At 41.8% G+C, this 18,437-nt stretch overlaps 1 protein-coding gene across 1 annotated transcript; it reads right to left on the reverse strand.

The window, feature by feature from the left end:
- Window positions 1-210: 210 nt before the first annotated feature.
- On the reverse strand, window positions 211-16,297 carry cfap96 (cilia and flagella associated protein 96). Its single transcript, XM_063047693.1, has 8 exons — window positions 16,249-16,297; window positions 15,671-15,848; window positions 12,776-12,995; window positions 9,631-9,768; window positions 8,116-8,185; window positions 5,268-5,426; window positions 2,559-2,725; window positions 211-358 (listed from the first exon to the last, which is right to left on the reverse strand). Exons 2-8 carry the CDS (start codon window positions 15,768-15,770, stop codon window positions 307-309), a joined length of 906 nt encoding a protein of 301 aa, XP_062903763.1. The 5' UTR covers window positions 15,771-15,848; window positions 16,249-16,297; the 3' UTR covers window positions 211-306.
- Between the last annotated feature and the right edge of the window lie 2,140 nt (window positions 16,298-18,437).

Below are 18,437 nucleotides of genomic sequence, written 5' to 3' on the forward strand. Positions count from 1 at the left end.
ACTTCAGAAGTCTCTAACATAGAGCAAGTAACTGGAACTGTTTCGAATCATTACTTAAATAAGCAGAAATAGTACAAAGATGATCAAAAACAATTCTGTATTGTTTAGCAACATTATATTTTACATAAAATAAATTTCACCAAGTTGATTGAGATTGATCAATTTCCACCAGATCCATGTTGCTTAAATCAGTTTGACTGAGGAAGAACTGGGACGTGCTGGAGTATGCATATCAGCTCCATACTGAATGCAAGATTGCTTTAATTAAAGAACTCCTTTTCACTGCGCAAGACATTTATCCTGCCATTAGTAAGACATTACATGATCAATGCTCTTGTAGTTCATGTTGTTCACTACCCTGAAAAGAAAGTAATAAAAATGTTTTAGTAAAGATCTCACAGACACTATACAAATAATGAGTAACATTTCAAGCCATTGTTTTTGGAATCTTGGTTACTGGGAAATTAGTCATCTTGTTTTCTTGAACTACAATGACTAAGTTTCCTCTTTAAAATGGTTAGGTACTAGTTTTTAGATCCTGAAATACTGTTTAGAGATGTGAAAGAACAGTCCCTTCTTCATTCACATTTCAGTTTTCATTGTACATAACGTTGTTCTCTGGCCATAGTCTGTTGTTTAACAAGGAGATACAGTATAATATATGGAAGAAAAGAAATTGAGCATTTGTCTCACTAAGTCCTCAGCTAAAAAGGAGATAAATTGTCAATTCCAACTTTCCCAAGTGAATAATATACCATCTTCTTATGAACAGGCTGCATCACCGTCTGGTACGGAGGGGCTACTGCGCAGGACCGAAAGAAGCTGCAGAAGATGGTAAATTTAGTCAGCTCCATCTTGGGCACCAGCCTACAAAGTACCCAGGACATCTTTAGGAAGCAGTGTCTCAGAAAGGCAGCGTCCATTATTAAGAGCCTCTAGTACCCAGGGCAGGCCCTTTTCTCACTGTTACCATCAGGTAGGAGGTACAGAAACCTGAAGGCACAAACTCAGCGATTCAGGAACAGCTTCATCCTCTCTGCCATCCGAATCCTAAATGAACATTGATGCTTTGGACACTACCTCACTTTTAAAAAAAATCTTAATATACAGTATTTCTGTTTTTGCACGTTTTTTTAAAATCTATTCAATATGCGTAATTGATATTTTTTTCTCTGCTAGATTATGTATTGCATTGAACTGCTGCTGCTAAGTTAACAAATTTCACATCACATGCCGGTGATAATAAACCTGATTCTGACTTTCTCTATAACAGCTTGAAGCTTCAGAAGCACCATAGCATTCTGTTTCTCTGTCACTTTCCTGAGAGACCAATCCTTAACAGGATCTCTTGCAATTTCCAGAGAATTAAAACTTTGCTCTAAGACCCCAAAGGTTGCCTCAATGATTTATCAAATCAAATCAGAATTAGATTTAATATCAACAGCATATGTCGTGAAATTTGTTAACTTTGCGGCAGCAGTACAATGCAATACATGATAAATATTTTAAAAAACAAATTATATATGCATGTTAAATGGTTAAGTTAAAACAAGTAGTGTAAAAACAGAGATTTTAAAAAAAGTAGTGAGGTTCAATGTCCATTTAGAAATCAGATGGAAGAGTGGATGAAGCTGTTCCTGAATCGCTGAGTGTGTGTCTTCAGGCTTCTGTACCTCCTTCCTGAAGGTAACAATTAGAAGAGGGCACACATGCCCTCATTCTTGCTTAGGGCATTTGTAGCAGGCCACTATCAATGAAAAAAGCATTTAATGTTCAAAATCTACTGATGTGTGTTTATTTCTTAAAACATCTGGACAACTGCACCATGAGAATTTCACATATATCTCATGAGTTCCAATGTATGTTCTCACACAGTCTATGTATATTCAGGGAGTGGGGTCTTTCATTGAAAGATTGTAAAACAAAGTGAATCCTTTCAATTGCCCCCAGATCTGGAAATTGCCAGAAAATCTCTCCAGCCATACAGCCTAAACTTAGTAAATGAATAAGGTGCTACTGGATATTAGAGGGCTGAGCAGTTTCTGGAACGCTTCAGGTCAAAACCCTGCATCACAACTAGGTTCCTCCAGCAGATTATTTGTTACTCCAGATCCCAGCATCTGCAGCCTATTGTGTCTGCTGCAAAAGTGACAAAAATTTTCAGCTGTCCAGCAAAGTGCATCACTCTCTTGACTAAAGCACTTTGCACTGCATCGGTCTGATATTATAAATGGCTTAAGATGAGCTCTTGCAATAAAGTTGACACTGCAGACATCAGGAAAATAGATTCATGGCTATGAAACACAACATGAGGTGAGCAAAATTAGAAAAGGTATGCTCAGGCACATGATCACTATTGGCCAATGGAGTTGCCTATTGCCTATGTTTTGGAAACACTGTTGGCCCAAAGATCCCCTACTAATACCTAAGCAGTAACAATTGGAGGTGAGATCATCATTATTACACAAGCCCATAGTCAAAAGCCTGTCCACAACTTTTGCTTATATCTTATATATCCTACACACATACAAACTGGCAAATTATGCAACATTTTTTACCTGTTCACATTTGCCAAAAGAACACTTTTAATCGGTCTGCTCTTAAGTCCTGGGTTGGGACGGAAAATTAAACGTTCAGGAGGTTTTGAATCCACCTTTGGAGGCCTGGCTAAAGGACTGAAATGGGATGGGTATTCATCGAACGTGCCAGCCTTCATACCACCAGGCTGAAACAAAATGGAAAGAACCCTATTAACATCTTTTTTAGATCGTGTTAACAAGCAAAGATATTAGTCCAAAGCCAAATTGAATATGGAACTTAAACAGATGTTGCTGACAGAATCCTCAGGGCTTCTGAGGATGTAACATGTTATGCATTCAGAGGTGCTCTTCTGCTCACTACTGTTGTAACAAGTGGTTATTTGAGTTTCTGTTGCCTTCCTGTCAGCTTGAACCAGTCTGAACATTCTCCTCTACCTCTGCGTATAACCATATAACAATTACAGCATGGAAACAGGCCATCTCGGCCCTTTTAGTCCGTGCCGAACTCCTACTCTCACCTAGTCCCACTGACCTGCACTCGCTCCATAACCCTCCATTCCCTTCCTGTCCATATATCTATCCAACTTAACTTTAAATGACAACATCGAACCTGCCTCAACCACTTCTGCTGGAATTAATGTCATTAACAAGGCATTTTCACCCACAGAACTGCCCTCATTGGCCTTTTTTTGTTTGTTTTTGCATCATTCTCTGTACTCTAGGAGACCTGTGCATGACAATTCCTGCAGTTTCTGAGATACTCGATCCACTCGATCTGGCATCAGGTTCAAAGTCACTTAGATCACATTTCTTCCCCATTCTGATGTTTGGTCTGAACAACAACTAAACTTTTTGACCATGTCAGTATACTTTTATGCACTGAGTTGCTGCCAAGGCTAGCTGATTAGATATTTGCATTACTTCTGGTCAAAATGGCGCCTGCATACAACGCTCCCACAGCTGACAACTTCTGTATTGACCATGAAACCATTTATTTCACTTGTTTTATGTCTTTTACATCTGTTTTCCATCTTGATTGTGATTCTGGAACTGTTGGAGCCTGTGATTTGCAGTTTGGAGATCGTTTGGTTGTTTAAGTGCTCTGCAGTCTTTGAGAGGATTCCAGGAGGCGGACGCAGTGTGCGCAAACCTCAAGGCGAGGAGAATGTGGGATAGGGCATGAGCTGATGTTCGACTCCATTTCGCCGATTAAAGCGATGAGGGGGATTGAAACCTCGAGGCGAATGCAGCAGGTGAGCGCTGGCAGCCTGCCTGTTGATCGGTGGTGGGATCACTCAGCTGCCGGTGTGGAGAGACTGCCTTTTGATCATTGGTAGGATCACTCTGCTGCCGGAGAGGGGAGACTGCCTTTTGATCACTGGTAGGATCACTCTGTTGCCGGAGAGGGGAGACTGCCTTTTGATAGCTGGTGGGATCACTCTGCTGCCGGAGAGGGGAGACTGCCTTTTGATCACTGGTGGGATCACTCTGCTGCCGGAGAGGGGAGACTGGCTTTTTATCACTGGTGGGATCACTCTACTGCCGGAGAGGGGAGACTGCCTTTTGATCGCTGGTGGGATCACTCTGCTGCCGGAGAGGGGAGACTGCCTTTTGATCACTGGTGGGATCACTCTGCTGCCGGAGAGGGGAGACTGCCTTTTGATCGCTGGTGGGATCACTCTGCTGTCGGAGAGGGGAGACTGCCTTTTGATCATTGGTGGGATCACTCTGCTGTCGGAGAGGGGAAGAATGCCTTTTGATCACTGGTGGGTTCACTCTACTGCCGGAGAGGGGGGAGGTTGTCACTGTGCCTGGAGAATGTTACCCAAGTTTTCTGCATTTTGGATATGGATATGAATATGAACTTGGACTATTGTTTTATTGTTTCTATATTGTGTTTTTCACCCGAACTTTCTTGTTTTTTTGTATGCAGGGGAAGAGGATTTGGGGGGGGGGGGAGATGTGCCTGTTCTGTTTTTGTCTTTTTTTTGTGTGAGGAGGGGAAATTTTGGGGATTGATAATCATGCTGCTGATCTTTTCTTTCTTGGTTTCCTGGCTACCTGGAGAAGAACTTCTGAGTTGTATACCTTGATAATAGATGAACTTTGAGCCTTTAATGAGGGATACAGGTGTATCGACTAAAGAGGCCACAGTGTGTACTGTACATTCCTTTGTTAAGAGGAGATTCCGGCTGAACAATATTATTGAATTTTTCAGGCGTAACAACATGTATTGCTGAGTGTGGTGCAGTTGATATTGTCTACAGGGATTAAAATATTAAACCTGATTGAATACAAGGGAAGTAGGCAATCTGGATCCAAAATTGGCTTGGTAATAGTAGACAGATTGTGAAGAGTTGCCTTTTCTGATTAGAAGCCTATGACCAGTGAATTACCACAAAAATTGGTGCAGGGATTCCTACTGTTTATTACATACATAAATGATTTGGATGTGAATGTAGGAAATAATATTTTAGGATTTACAATTTGTATCCTATACTGATCTTCATTCTTCGCAACTGCAAAATCCACTTTGAAATGAATGAAGTTGTGTATTGGACACCAGACTAAAGCTGGTACAGGGTCTGTGTGTAGGTTGCCCAGAGTAAATTGCTGAAAAGGCTCAGCATCCTCATGCCTCTCTGCTGGGCTCAAGTGGTGTTCAGTGTACTGCACTGATGGTTAGCATTTGCTTTTGTAACTAAAGTAATGAAATACCACACTTACCAACTTTCCAGGAGAGGTTGGTTTAAACGGAGCTTCTATTTTTTTTACTGGTGCGGGTTTCACTGGAGGCAAAACCTTATCAGTGTTGTAAGGGTTACTGTCAAAGTAATCCTTTGGGTAAAGATTCAGTCGAAATGGCCCTCCAAGGAAAGTATCTTTCTGCAAAAGATTTTACAGAAATAAAACAGAAAAGGTAAAGTTCACTTAAGCAGAAGAGCAGAATGGATAGTGTTAAAAGCAGTTAATACTTGAAAAAAGAAAGCACTTAACTTAACACTTCATGCTGTTGAAGGCATTTTCAGTCCTTAAACTGATGACTGGATTAGTGTTTTTATTTTAGATTTAGAATGAAATGTTCTCAGTTCAAACTGGCAGTCTGAGTTCATTGTTGATGGTCACTTTAACTGCACATACCTCACATTTTTATACAGTTATGACTCCCCTAGTTAGGGACCTGCATCTTCACACACAAAGCATGCTACGTGATGTGGAGTTGTTGAGTCCTACAACATGGAAACAAATCCATCCTGTGTTCACACTCGTCTTCAGCTATCCATACCAATCCCATTTTCTGGTGCTTGGTCTGTAGCCTTCTATTCTGTCAGCTTTAAAGTACCTATCCAACTATTTATTAAACATTGTGATAATACCGGCCTCCACAACTCCTCAGGTGAACTGTTTCAGATTTCAACTACTTCCTCAAATCCCTTCTAAATCACCTACGCCTAATAAGTAAAATCACAAATTACAACTTTAAAAATTACAAAGAAAAATGGAGGGCTATTTGGAAGGACCTCTAATGGGAAAAGTTATTCGGTCCAACCTATACACCTCATAACAACCCAGCTGCACCACCCCTCCCCCCAACGCACCTTCCCCTTTCACTCCTCCAAGGAAAACAAAGCAGAACAATGGAATAAAGGGTCGGGGCATGGTGCAAACTAGGACTTGGTTAGGCTTTCTGATTACTTCAAAGTTACAGAAGTCAAAGAAGAAAGGGCAGTCTAATGCAATTTGAAATACTCAAGTCCAGAAGTATATAAGGCATTAATGAGAGTTTCACCAGACATAGGCTGAGGTAGAATCAGGGTTAGGTGGTCGTGAGATGAAAGTAAATAGTCTTAGTGATGGCACTGAAATCTGGGGAAGATTAGGTCAGGCTCAAGTGTAAAACCAAAATTACAAACAGTCAGGATGAATTTCAGATAGCTTGTGGAAAACAGGCATTTGAGGTGATGGAAGAAAGGAATTTGCAAGAGGAAAGAAGGATGAGTTTGGCCTTTATAGTATTGAGATGGGAGTAATTTCTGTTCATCTTGCGAAAGCCTGACCACGTAGAGAGTGTGAATGTATAGCGAGAGAGGATTTTAAATTTAAAGTCAGGGTTTTGCCAGCCGTGCAATGTATTTTGGGGATATAGGGAGGAAACCAGAACTCTTGGGAGTAAACCTATTCAGAAACAGGAAAAACATGCCAACTTCAGATAGCATTGGAGGTCAGAACTGAACCAGGGTCACTGGAACCATGTGACAGCAGCTGTTGAAACATTCCTTTCAAACTAAACCTCAGAGTGTCAGAGTGGTTCTCTCACCATTCTGATAAGAGCTTCCATTAATATCTGATTTGACTAGAAACTGGGGAGAAGTTTGGTTCTAGTCATTAAAGTTAAATGCACCCATGAATATGTCCAACACCACTGAGCTAAGACAGCTATCTTCTTTTCATCAGCCAATGGCATTAGAAAAGAACGAGGTGCAAGGTTTTCACCCATCTCAGATACTGGTTTTGAAGAGGTATTGGATTTCTTTGTGACCCCTTCTATCTCTCTGAAAATATGCATGTGTTGTTAATCCATTGTATTCCTTATCAATGCATAGTCAGTGTTACAAAGTCACAATCAATAGAAATACTAGTGTGTGCCAGCTGTAATGGAAACAAGTACCTGCTGTAATTTTGCCACCAAAGTCTATACATTTGAATACCTAACTGAGAACAGTGCCATACTGAACTGGCTCATTTGATCTATTTATCTTGGCAGTTTTGATCTTAGGTCATTTGGAGAAGACAGGAGAGGCCTGATGGTGAAACAGTCTTGATCTATAAACATCTATGGCTTGAAAAAAGGGGGCATTCAGTTCATCACATTCATGTCAGTTGACAAATCCTACTTTCCGTATGTTAGAGGCTATCAAGTGTTCATCCAGAGAGTCTTTTCAAGGAGGGTTTTAGCCTTCATCATGCTTTAAGCAGTGAGCTTTAGACCTCCAATACTTGTGGAGATGGGCAAAACCCTCAACTCCTTTGAGAGCTTTTACTTTTTACCTTAAATGCACTGCACATGTCCCCAGTTTACAGATTTCTCTGCTGAGCATGTCCTTCTTATTGACCTTATATAGGCCACTCAAGAAAACTACCTGAAATTAGTGGACACAAGAGATTCTGCTGGTGTTGGAAATCTAGATCAACACACACAAAGGCACACGGCAGGCGAGGCAGCAGCCATAGAGGGAACAGTCAATGTTTCAGGCCGAGACCCTTCATCAGCCATCGTTTCCCTCCATAGATGCTGCCTGACCTGCTGAGTTGCTCCAGCATTTTGCGTGTGTAACCTAAAATTAGGAAATCCTTCCTTGTCAATATATTCCTCCATCCCGGTAAAATTCTCTTAAATGTCTATACCCTCCCTAATGCTATCAAAGTTAATAATGTGATACACTTTACAGATAATTCAATATACAAATATTAATTAAGTTCCTTTTGATTCATTATAAGTAAAATCATTAATACAACTTTAAAAAATTAGAATTTTATCAATATGCAGAAATAAGTCTGTTGCAATTAACAGTACCTTTGTACTTTTTATAGTATAGGGATCTGTAGAGTGTTCATATGATTCTCCTATAGTAAGATGAGCATACCTGTGGACATATTTCAAAATAATACATCCTGCTTCAGGCAATTATAATTCTGTTTTTCTGCAATAAGCATTGCTACTATATAAATTTATCTATTACTCAGTATTACTATTGAATCATAGACATACGGCACAGAAACAGGCCCTTCAGCTATCATCTCTGTACTCATCAGCAACTGCACATTTACACCAATCCACCATTATTCCCACTTTTTTTATTCTTCCCACCTGCTCATTAACTTCCCAAATTGGGATGAGAAATGAAACTAGAGCATTCGGATGAAACCCCATCTGGTCACAGGGAGAATGTCTGTCCTGACGAAGGGTCTCGGCCTGAAATGTTGACTGTACCTCTTCCTACAGATGCTGCCTGGCCTTCTGCATTCACCAGCAACTTTGATGTGTGTTACAGGGAGAATGTGCACAGTCCACACAAGCATCATGTCAGAAATGAACCCAGGTCTTTGATACTGTGAGGTAACGGCTCTGCTAGCTGCACCACTGTGCCAATTGCAACGAGACAGCCTCAGCCTTCTTGATGAAGTGGGAAAAAAATGGCTAAGGCACCATTCTTGGTCACTGTTTAAAAATATCCTGCTGAACAATGCATTGTGTGGAAATCACAAAGGCAAGTTCAAGTTAGAAAAAAGGAGCAGGAGTAGGCCACTTAATCCTGCCCCATCATTCAACATGATCACTGTTGGTCTGTGTCAGGCTTCACAGAATTATAAAGTACAGAAACAGGCCCTTTGGCCTAGGGCATCTATGACAACCAAAGTGTTTCCTTTTCTGTGCCAGTTCTCTATTGCCTTCTAGTTCTGATCTTTCAGAAATTTATCTATCTCTTCCTTAAATATCCTCAATAAGTTTGCCTCCACAACCCCCTAGGCTAGAGAATTCCAGATATTTATCACTCACTCTGAGAAGCATTTGTTATGCACTTCAGTTCAAAATGAATGCCCCCATGTCCCTTCATTCAACCCCCCCCACCACCACCAGAACATCTACCCCTTCATGCCCCTTCAGGTATTTGCATTGCAGTAAGATTCCCCCTTGTTCTTTTAAGCTTCGAAGAATACAGATCTAATGTCTATAGCTGTTTCTAACAGGATAATGCTCTCATCCCAGGAATAAGCCTAGTGACATTATTTTGAACAGCTTCCAGGGTCTTCTATATTCTTTCTTAAGTAAGGGGACCAGAAGGTTGCATAATTGCATCCAGCTGTGAATTTTCTCTCCTCTTTCCGTAACCAATGATCTTCACTGTAGACGTGTAAAACAGCACAAGTCTATGTCTGGCGGAAAGAGTCAAAGCCAGATAGGTAGGAGGGAAGACAGTTCAGTAAAATGACAGTGCTAAATGCTTTTGATCAACAGGAGTGATGATTAGATTCAGAAATTAAAATACATATATTGCATCATGTTAGTTACCATGAAATATTCTCTCACCCATATCCAGTTCCTCGTTTCCCAGGACTGGTGTAAAAGTTTTTATTTTCTGGGACAAATGGTGGCTTCGCCCGTGGCAACCCGCTGAATGCTTCAACCGAACCACCGATTGTTCCATAGTAAGTGCCCAATCCACAACTAAACAGAGTCAAGGCGGCATGTAAAAACATTTATATAATGCCCATGTTACATTAGCCATAATGAAACAACTAGAACTACCAAACATAAGTATCAGTGGACAGTAGGAAAATTATTTCACCAGAAAATGATCACCAATTTATATAAACTGCAAAAGCAAGTACTGCAGATACTGAAAACATGAAATAAAAAAAAATATATATATATCAGTTTAGGAACTTGAATCTGTGGCATGGTTTATTTTAGTGCCAAATCATAGAAAATGCATCTATTCTGATGTGAAATCATGACCACTCACTAAACATTCTGCATCATTCCAATGAGCAACCTAGTACTTCCTTGCTTGAATGGTGTTTCAGCAAATGATATGAAATTGATAGAATCATTTTCCTTTGCACTGCTTTCGGGTTACTGCCAAATAAATTAGTTTATAGCCTGATAGTCCAGTTTTCATTTTGGAACTGCCCTCTCCCCAACCCTTCCCCAATCTTCACAGTACTACCGCACCCCAGTAAGAAATCTTTAATGCGTCTGTATAATCCTCAGGCCATGAAACTTTAAGATGCAGAGTAAATGCAGAAAGGAGAGAAGAACAAAGCAGAAAATATATTGCTTCCTGCTTCCTGCACACATGCTGAGCTTCACTACATCGACGACTGCATTGGCGCTGCTTCCTGCACGCATGCTGAGCTCGTTGACTTCATTAACTTTGCCTCCAACTTTCACCCTGCCCTCAAGCTTACCTGGTCCATTTCAGACACCTCCCTCCCCTTTCTAGATCTTTCTGTCTCTGTCTCTGGAGACAGCTTATCCACTGATGTCTACTATAAGCCTACTGACTCTCACAGCTATCTGGACTATTCCTCTTCTCACCCTGTCTCTTGCAAAAATGCCATCCCCTTCTCGCAATTCCTCCGTCTCCGCTGCATCTGCTCTCAGGATGAGGCTTTTCATTCCAGGACGAGGGAGATGTCCTCCTTTTTTAAAGAAAGAGGCTTCCCTTCCTCCACCATCAACTCTGCTCTCAAACGCATCTCCCCCATTTCACGCACATCTGCTCTCACTCCATCCACCCGCCACCCCACTTGGAATAGAGTTCCCATGGTCCTCACCTACCACCCCACCAGCCTCCGGGTCCAACATATTATTCTCCGTAACTTCCGCCACCTCCAACGGGATCCCACCACTAAGCACATTTTTCCCTCCCCCCCCGCTTTCCGCGGGGATCGCTCCCTATGCGATTCTCTTGTCCATTCGTCCCCCCCATCCCTCCCCACTGATCTCCCTCCTGGCACTTATCCGTGTAAGTGGAACAAGTGCTACACATGCCCTTACACTTCCTCCCTTACCACCATTCAGGCCCCCAGACAGTCCTTCCAGGTGAGGCGACACTTCACCTGTGAGTCGGCTGGGGTGATATACTGTGTCCGGTGTTCCCGATACGGCCTTCTATATATTGGCGAGACCCGACGCAGACTGGGAGATAGTTTTGCTGAACACCTACGCTCTGTCCGCCAGAGAAAGCAGGATCTCCCAGTGGCCATACATTTTAATTCCACATCCCATTCCCATTCTGATATGTCTATCCACGGCCTCCTCTGCTGTAAAGATGGAGCCACACTCAGGTTGGAGGAACAACACCTTAAATTCCGTCTGGGTAGCCTCCAACCTGGTGGCATGAACATTGACTTCTCTAAGTTCCGCCAATGCCCCACCTCCCCCTCGTACCCCGACCGTTATTTATTTATATACACACATTCTTTCTCTCTCTCGCTCTCTCTCTCCTTTTTCTCCCTCTGGCCCTCTGACTATACCCCTTGCCCATCCTCTGGGATTTTCCCCCCCTCCCCCTTTTCTTTCTCCCTGGGCCTCCTGACCCATGATCCTCTCATATCCCTTTTGCCAATCATCTGTCCAGCTCTTGGCTCCATCCTTCCCGCTGCTGTCTTCTCCTATCATTTTTGATCTCCCCCTCCCCCTCCCCCTCCCACTTTCAAATTTCTTACTAGCTCTTCCTTCAGTTAGTCCTGACGAAGTGTCTCGGCCAGAAACGTCAACTGTACCTCTTCCTAGAGATGCTGCCTGGCCTGCTGTGTTCACCAGCAACTTTGATGTGTGTTGCTTGAATTTCCAGCATCTGCAGAATTCCTCGTGTTTGCAGAAAATGTATGATGTGATGTAGGAGAGAGTACTGATTATTCAGTTTTGGCTACTTTCCACTGTAATTTAAATGTAGTATTTGTCTATACAGCCTTGTTTAACAGAAATTCTTAGAGGCACAGGTTGCAAATTCCTGTCCTTTGATTTAATGGCAAGGGAATATGAAGGAAATGTGCATGGCACTTACTTCATCCATGATCTCAGTGAATTAATATTATATAAGCCTCATCTGCAAGATTTACTCTAAAATCACAAATTAGTATCCTTTATCCATGTCAAGGAACTGCAGTGAACCAAAAATTTACATATGTTCTTTAAGCAGCAATGCAAAGATTTAGCTAAACTGAGGAGTTGGTGTGTTACTTAATCATAGTGATCAGGAACGTTAAGAGTTTGATAATTATTGTATTAATAGCTAATCTCAGATGGAGAAGTGTGAATGTTATAACTATATCTGACTAGAGAAGGGGAAATTAGTCAGGGCACATTAGCTTCCGTTTCAGTATGTGATCACTGTGTGTCCTCATAATCTAATCTAATGGGAGAGTTACAGGGAATTTATGTTTTGACTCTAATTGTGGCTCATGTGTGTGTGCACATGCACTCATGCAGGGGGAGAGAAGGATAGAAAGAGAAGAAAAGGGAGAAGGAGAAAAAGGAAGGTTTGTAGTTGTGTGGGGGCAGTACAGGCATACAGAGTGGTCAGCTCAGGTTGGGAAGAGATGCCGAAACCCTTGCAAACGTCTGTTGGATGATAAATGTCAGCATGGAACCACTGGGCTGAACAACAAGTGATTTTGGAGTAAGTTCGGTGCAATGACATGAAAAATAATAATTGGAAACTTACGGCTTTTTGGTACCTTGACTCGGAAAGAAAACTCCACCTAGGTTCTTTGTAGTCGACTTCAATCTTGCTTGTCTTCTTAACTTAATCTTATCAGAATAGCTTTCATTTTCAAAGATCCTCACAAATTCAGGATTGAAGTATCCTGCCTGTGTGGCACATTTTGACTTAGGGCCATTTGACAGCATTTGCTTGCCTTTATAAGCAGACTCATTGAAGGGTTCTTAAAGTAGAAGACATTGAAGCAGTAAGTTCATATAGTAACCACAAGTTCACAGAGTGTCAAATTAAATTATCATCACTGAAACATGTTAAAGCAATTAACACAAGTTAATTTTTAGGGTACATCCCGCGTGTAGTAATGGTCATCATGGAAGGATTGAGATATCAATAAAGATAAAACTGTAGTTTTTTACTTAAACGGTCTAGTTTGGGTTGCACTGAGAGGGAGGATGTGCATTTATCCTGAGCAGGGGTTTCCAGCCTGGGATCTATGGACCCCTTGCTTAATGGTATTGGTCCACAGCATAAAAAAAATTGGGAACCCCTGATCCTGAGAAACCTTGACAGGATGGATGCGGAGAAAATGCTTATTCTTATGGAAGAATTTGAAACTGTTTAAAATTAAAGGGGTCTCCACATAATCAGAGCTGAAGATGATTTTGTATTCTATGCATTTTAAGGCAGAAGCATAGATTCTTGATAAATAAAAGTTCTCTGAGTACTGTGAACGTGGATGCAAATAGATCAACCATGATTTAATTTATGGCAGAACAGGCTTAAGGGCAGAGTGGCCTACTCTTGCTATTGTCTGTATGCTCATATATATTTATATAATGTCTTTCCCGTAATCCCAAAGTATTTTGCATCCAATGAAGTAAGTTGAAATTGTATGAACTTCAGCAGCCAATTTCTATACAACTCCCACAAACACCAATATTATGAGGAACGTGTGAGCCATTTGGTTCACTAATGTTTTTATGTAATTAAAGCTTTTGTCCTTTCGGTTAGTTACTTGAAATAGTGCCATAGCTCTTTCACGCTGAACAAAACAGACGGGTGACTCCAGTGTCCTGAATAATTTGAAAAATAGCACTTCTATACTTTATACTTTATACTTTATTGTCGCCAAACAATTGATAGTAGAACGTACAGTCATGATAGCGATATTTGATTTTGCACTTCCTGCTCCCTGGATTACAAATCGACAGTAAATATTAATAATTTAAATTATAAATCATAAATAGAAAATAGAAAAATGGAAAGTGAGGTAGTGCAAAGAAACTGAGAGGCAGGTCTGGATATTTGGAGGGTACGGCCCAGATCCGGGTCAGGATCCGTTCAGTGTTCTTATCACAGTTGGAAAGAAGCTGTTCCCAAATCTGGCCATATGAGTCTTCAAGCTCCTGAGCCTTCTCCTGGAGGGAAGAGGGACAAAAAGTGTGTTGGCTGGTTGGGTCGTGTCCTTGATTATCCTGGCATCACTGCTCCGACAGCGTGCGGTGTAAAGTGAGTCCAAGGATGGAAGATTGGTTTATGTGATGTGCTTCGCTGTGTTCATGATCTTCTGCAGCTTCTTCCGGTCTTGGACAGGACAACTTCCATACCAGGTTGTGATGCACCCTAGAAGAATGCTTTCTACAGTGCATCTATAAAAATTAGTGAGGGTTTTAGGGGACAGGCCAATTTTTTTTAGTTTTCTCAGGAAGTAAAGGCGCTGGTGGGCCTTCTTGGCAGTGGACTCTGCTTGGCTGGACCAAGTCAAGTCATGTGTGATATTGACCCTGAGGAACTTAAAGCTTTTGACCAATAAGTAGTACGTACTCAAAATTGCTCTGGAGCTTCAAAAGTAAGTCTTGAAGCTTATTGATTAGTTTTGAGGAGACAATAGTACAGAATGTCGAACTGTAGCTGATAAAGAGTAGCCATTTGCGGTTCTGGTACTGAGTGAAGAACCAATGAAATGGAATTTGCTACAGACCAGTTCTGTAGGTAGGCAAATTCATAGTCATAGTCATACTTTATTGATCCCGGAGGAAATTGGTTTTCGTTACAGCTGCACCATAAATAATAAATAGTAATAGAACCATAAATAGTTAAATAGTAATATGTAAATTATGCCAGTAAATTATGAAGTAAGTCCAGGACCAGCCTATCGGCTCAGGGTGTCTGACCCTCCAAGGGAGGAGTTGTAAAGTTTGATGGCCACAGGCAGGAATGGCTTCCTATGACGCTCTGTGCTGCATCTCAGAGGAATGAGTCTCTGGCTGAATGTACTCCTGTGCCCACCCAGTACATTATGTAGTGGATGGGAGACATTGACCAAGATGGCATGCAACTTAGACAGCATCCTCTTTTCAGACACCACCGTCAGAGAGTCCAGTTCCATCCCCACAACATCACTGGCCTTACGAATGAGTTTGTTGATTCTGTTGGTGTCTGCTACCCTCAGCCTGCTGCCCCAGCACACAACAGCAAACATGATAGCACTGGCCACCACAGACTCGTAGAACATCCTCAGCATCGTCCGTCATATGTTAAAGGACCTCGGCAAATTGGAGCAAAGTTAAACAAACTTAAAGGAAGGTGTATTCGGGAGAGCATTAAAAGACGCCTCTCAAACCATCTGCAGCCTTCGTCAAAACAGAAACCACTTGAAGTTAAGAAAGAGCATCTGGCCGGGGTTGCAGGCTGGTACATGATGTGTGCGGGTACTGAGGTTTAGTTAGCACTGACAGTGATGAGGCTGTAGCGCTCTGCTATATTGTATCATAGGTCTGCGGTTATCTGTAACTCCAGCCATACTATCATAAATATTTTGGATTGTTGCCTACAGACCTCGGAGCTGTGTACTCATTCCCAAAAACAAACACGACTAAAATTGAGATGTGTGCTTACTTGGCATTCCATCTGTGTAGGGATCTTGAACGGTGATATAGGGCATCTCCTGAAAGAGGCCGATCCGCTCCATATCAGTTTTTCCTGAGTCTCCAGGCATGGTTGCGTTTGGATGAGACTGGCGCCAGGAATTACTGTGGCTGGCAGCGAAAAGGCTTAAATTTGAAAGTTACGGGACCTACAAACGAAACAAAGAAGTGACGGATTAACGCGCACGGCAAATCTCCATTAGATTTATATTGGTTACGTGTTCGGTGCTCTTATTTATGGATTATTTTCTCCTCTTTTAGGAAACAACATAACTTTGTACGAAAGTTGACAGCCAACGCCACAGCGCTCACTCCCCCCGCAGCGCGCGACTGTTTATGGAATTATCACCTTGGCAATGTGCGACCCATTTTACCACAGGCGCGGCCACAGGGGTGCATGTAACAAAAACAAACAGAAGTCGTTCAATATAGCAATACAATCACTTGACATCAAAATTTAATGATTTAATTTTTAAGATTATTATTATACTGTTAACTATAAAGGTGTATCTATCCCAGATTTGAAGAAGAGAAAAATATAGACATTACTTTTATCCCTTTGAGCTATTGGTTGCACCCAGAGGATTCTCGTTCCAAGGATAATACACAAGGAAACGAGGTATCGAAAGTTTTGAGACGAGGCTTTCCCCTCTAGTCTAGCTTTTGAGTAATATTGCGCTGTTTTGATTTTGGATGTCTGTGTCCTTGACAAGACTACTATTTGTCGTCAATTCCGAATTGCTTCTGAACTGAATGTCTCTCTGGGATTTAAAAAAAAAGTTCCTTCACCCATCCTCTAAATATCACCTATTGATCCCTGTCTCGCTCTCCCCTTTACCCCAGTTATTTTCCTTCTCCACTCAGAGTCCGCCGTTCCTTTCCCACCACAGATGCCCTTCCACCTTAGTGAATTCCTCCAGTAGTTTGTTTAGTGTCGTAGAAAACTACAGCACAGAAACAGGCCCTTCAGCCCATCTGCTCCATGCTGAGCCATCTAAACTGCATAGACCTATCGACCCAAGTCAGATCCAAAGCCCTCCATGCCCCTCCCATCCAGGTACCTATCCAAACTTCTGTAAAATGTTGAAATCAAAATTGCATGCAGCGTTGGTGCTGGCAGCTTGTTCCATACTTTCACCACCCTCTCAGTGAGGAAGTTTCCACTCATGTTCCTCTTAAATATTTCACCTTTCATTCTTAACCTGTGACCTTTAGTTGTAGTCTCACTCAACCTCAGTGGAAAAGGCATTTACCCCATCTACACTCCTCCATCCAATCTCCCCTCAATCTTCTGCATTCTCGGGAATAAAGTTCAAACCTATTCAAACGTTCCTTATAACTCAGGTCCTCCAGTCCCGGCAACATCCTTATAAATTTTCTCTGTACTCATTCAATCTTATTTATATCTTTCCTGTAGTTAGGTGACGAAAACTGCACACAATACTCCAAATTAGGCTTCACCATCGAGTTGAGGAAAAACATTTTCACACAGAGGGTTGTGGATCTGTGGAATGCTGAGCCTCAGAAGGCAGTGGAGGCCAATTCTCTGGATTCTTTCAAGAAAGAGTTAGATAGAGCTCTTAAAGATAGCGGAGTCAAGGGATATGGGGAGAAGGCAGGAACAGGGTACTGATTGTGGATGATCAGCCATGATCACAGTGAATGGTGGTGCTGGCTCAAAGGGCCAAATGGCCTACTCCTGCACCTATTGTCTACTGTCTATACAACTTCAACATCCCATCCTCTGTATTCAATACTTTGTTCTCTGAAGGCCAATGTGCCAAAAGCTTTTATGAATCTCTCTAGTTTCAATGAATTATGGACCTGTATTCCCAGATCCCTTTCTCCTATTGCACTCCTCAGTGACCTATTGTTCACTTTATAAAACATACCCTGGTTAGACCTCCCAAAGTGCAGCACCTCACACTTGTCTGCATTAAATTCCATCTGCCATTTTTCAGATGATCCAGATCCAGTTGTAAGCTTTTATAGTCTTCCTCACTGTCCATTACACTCCCAAACTTGGTAACATCCACATATTTGCTAATCTAGTTAACCACACTATCAACCAGATTATTGATATGGATGACAAACAACAACAGACCCGGCACCAATCCTTGTAGCACTCCACTTGTCACCGGCCTCCAGTCAGAGAGGCAAACATCTACTCCCACTCTCTGGCTTCTCCTGCGGAGCCAATGTCTAATCCAATTTACTGCCTCATCTTGAATGCGAAGCAACTGAACCTACTTGATCAATCTCCCATGTGGAACCTTGCAAAATGGCTTGCTAAAGACCATGCAGACAACATCCACTGCCTTGCCTTCATCAGCTTTTCTAGTAACTTCCTTGAAAAACTCTGTAGAATTGGCTGGACATGGCCTACCATGTACAATGTTGTGCTGACTATTCTTAATCAATCCTTGTCTAGACAAATACACATATATCCGGTCCCTTAGAATATTTTCCAATAACTTTCTCACTACTGATGTCAGGCTTAATGGCCTATAATTTCCTGGTTTATTCTTATAGCCTTTCTTAAACAGTGGAACAGCATTAGCTTTTTCCAGTCCTCTAGTACTGTCACTAAGGATGATTTAGTATTTTTGCCAGGGCTTCTGCAGTTTCTGCACTTGTCTCCTAAAGGGTCTGAGGGAACACCTTGTCAGGCCCTGGGGATTTGTCCAGCCTAATTTCCCTCAAGACAGCAAATACCTCCTCCTCTGTAATCTGTTTTG

Source organism: Mobula hypostoma, chromosome 5, assembly GCF_963921235.1.
Source record: "Mobula hypostoma chromosome 5, sMobHyp1.1, whole genome shotgun sequence".
Taxonomy (NCBI): domain Eukaryota; kingdom Metazoa; phylum Chordata; class Chondrichthyes; order Myliobatiformes; family Myliobatidae; genus Mobula; species Mobula hypostoma.

Bases quoted from the DNA above. Each gene is read 5' to 3' on its own strand.
- cfap96 (XM_063047693.1), bottom strand. From the start codon at position 15,770: ATGCCTGGAGACTCAGGAAAAACTGATATGGAGCGGATCGGCCTCTTT. The intron at 9,769-12,775 runs GTAAGTTTCCAA...GACTCTGTTTAG, and splicing joins AGTCAAGGTACCAAAAAGCC to TTGTGGATTGGGCACTTACT. The intron at 8,186-9,630 runs GTGAGAGAATAT...ATATGTCCACAG, and splicing joins AAACGAGGAACTGGATATGG to GTATGCTCATCTTACTATAG.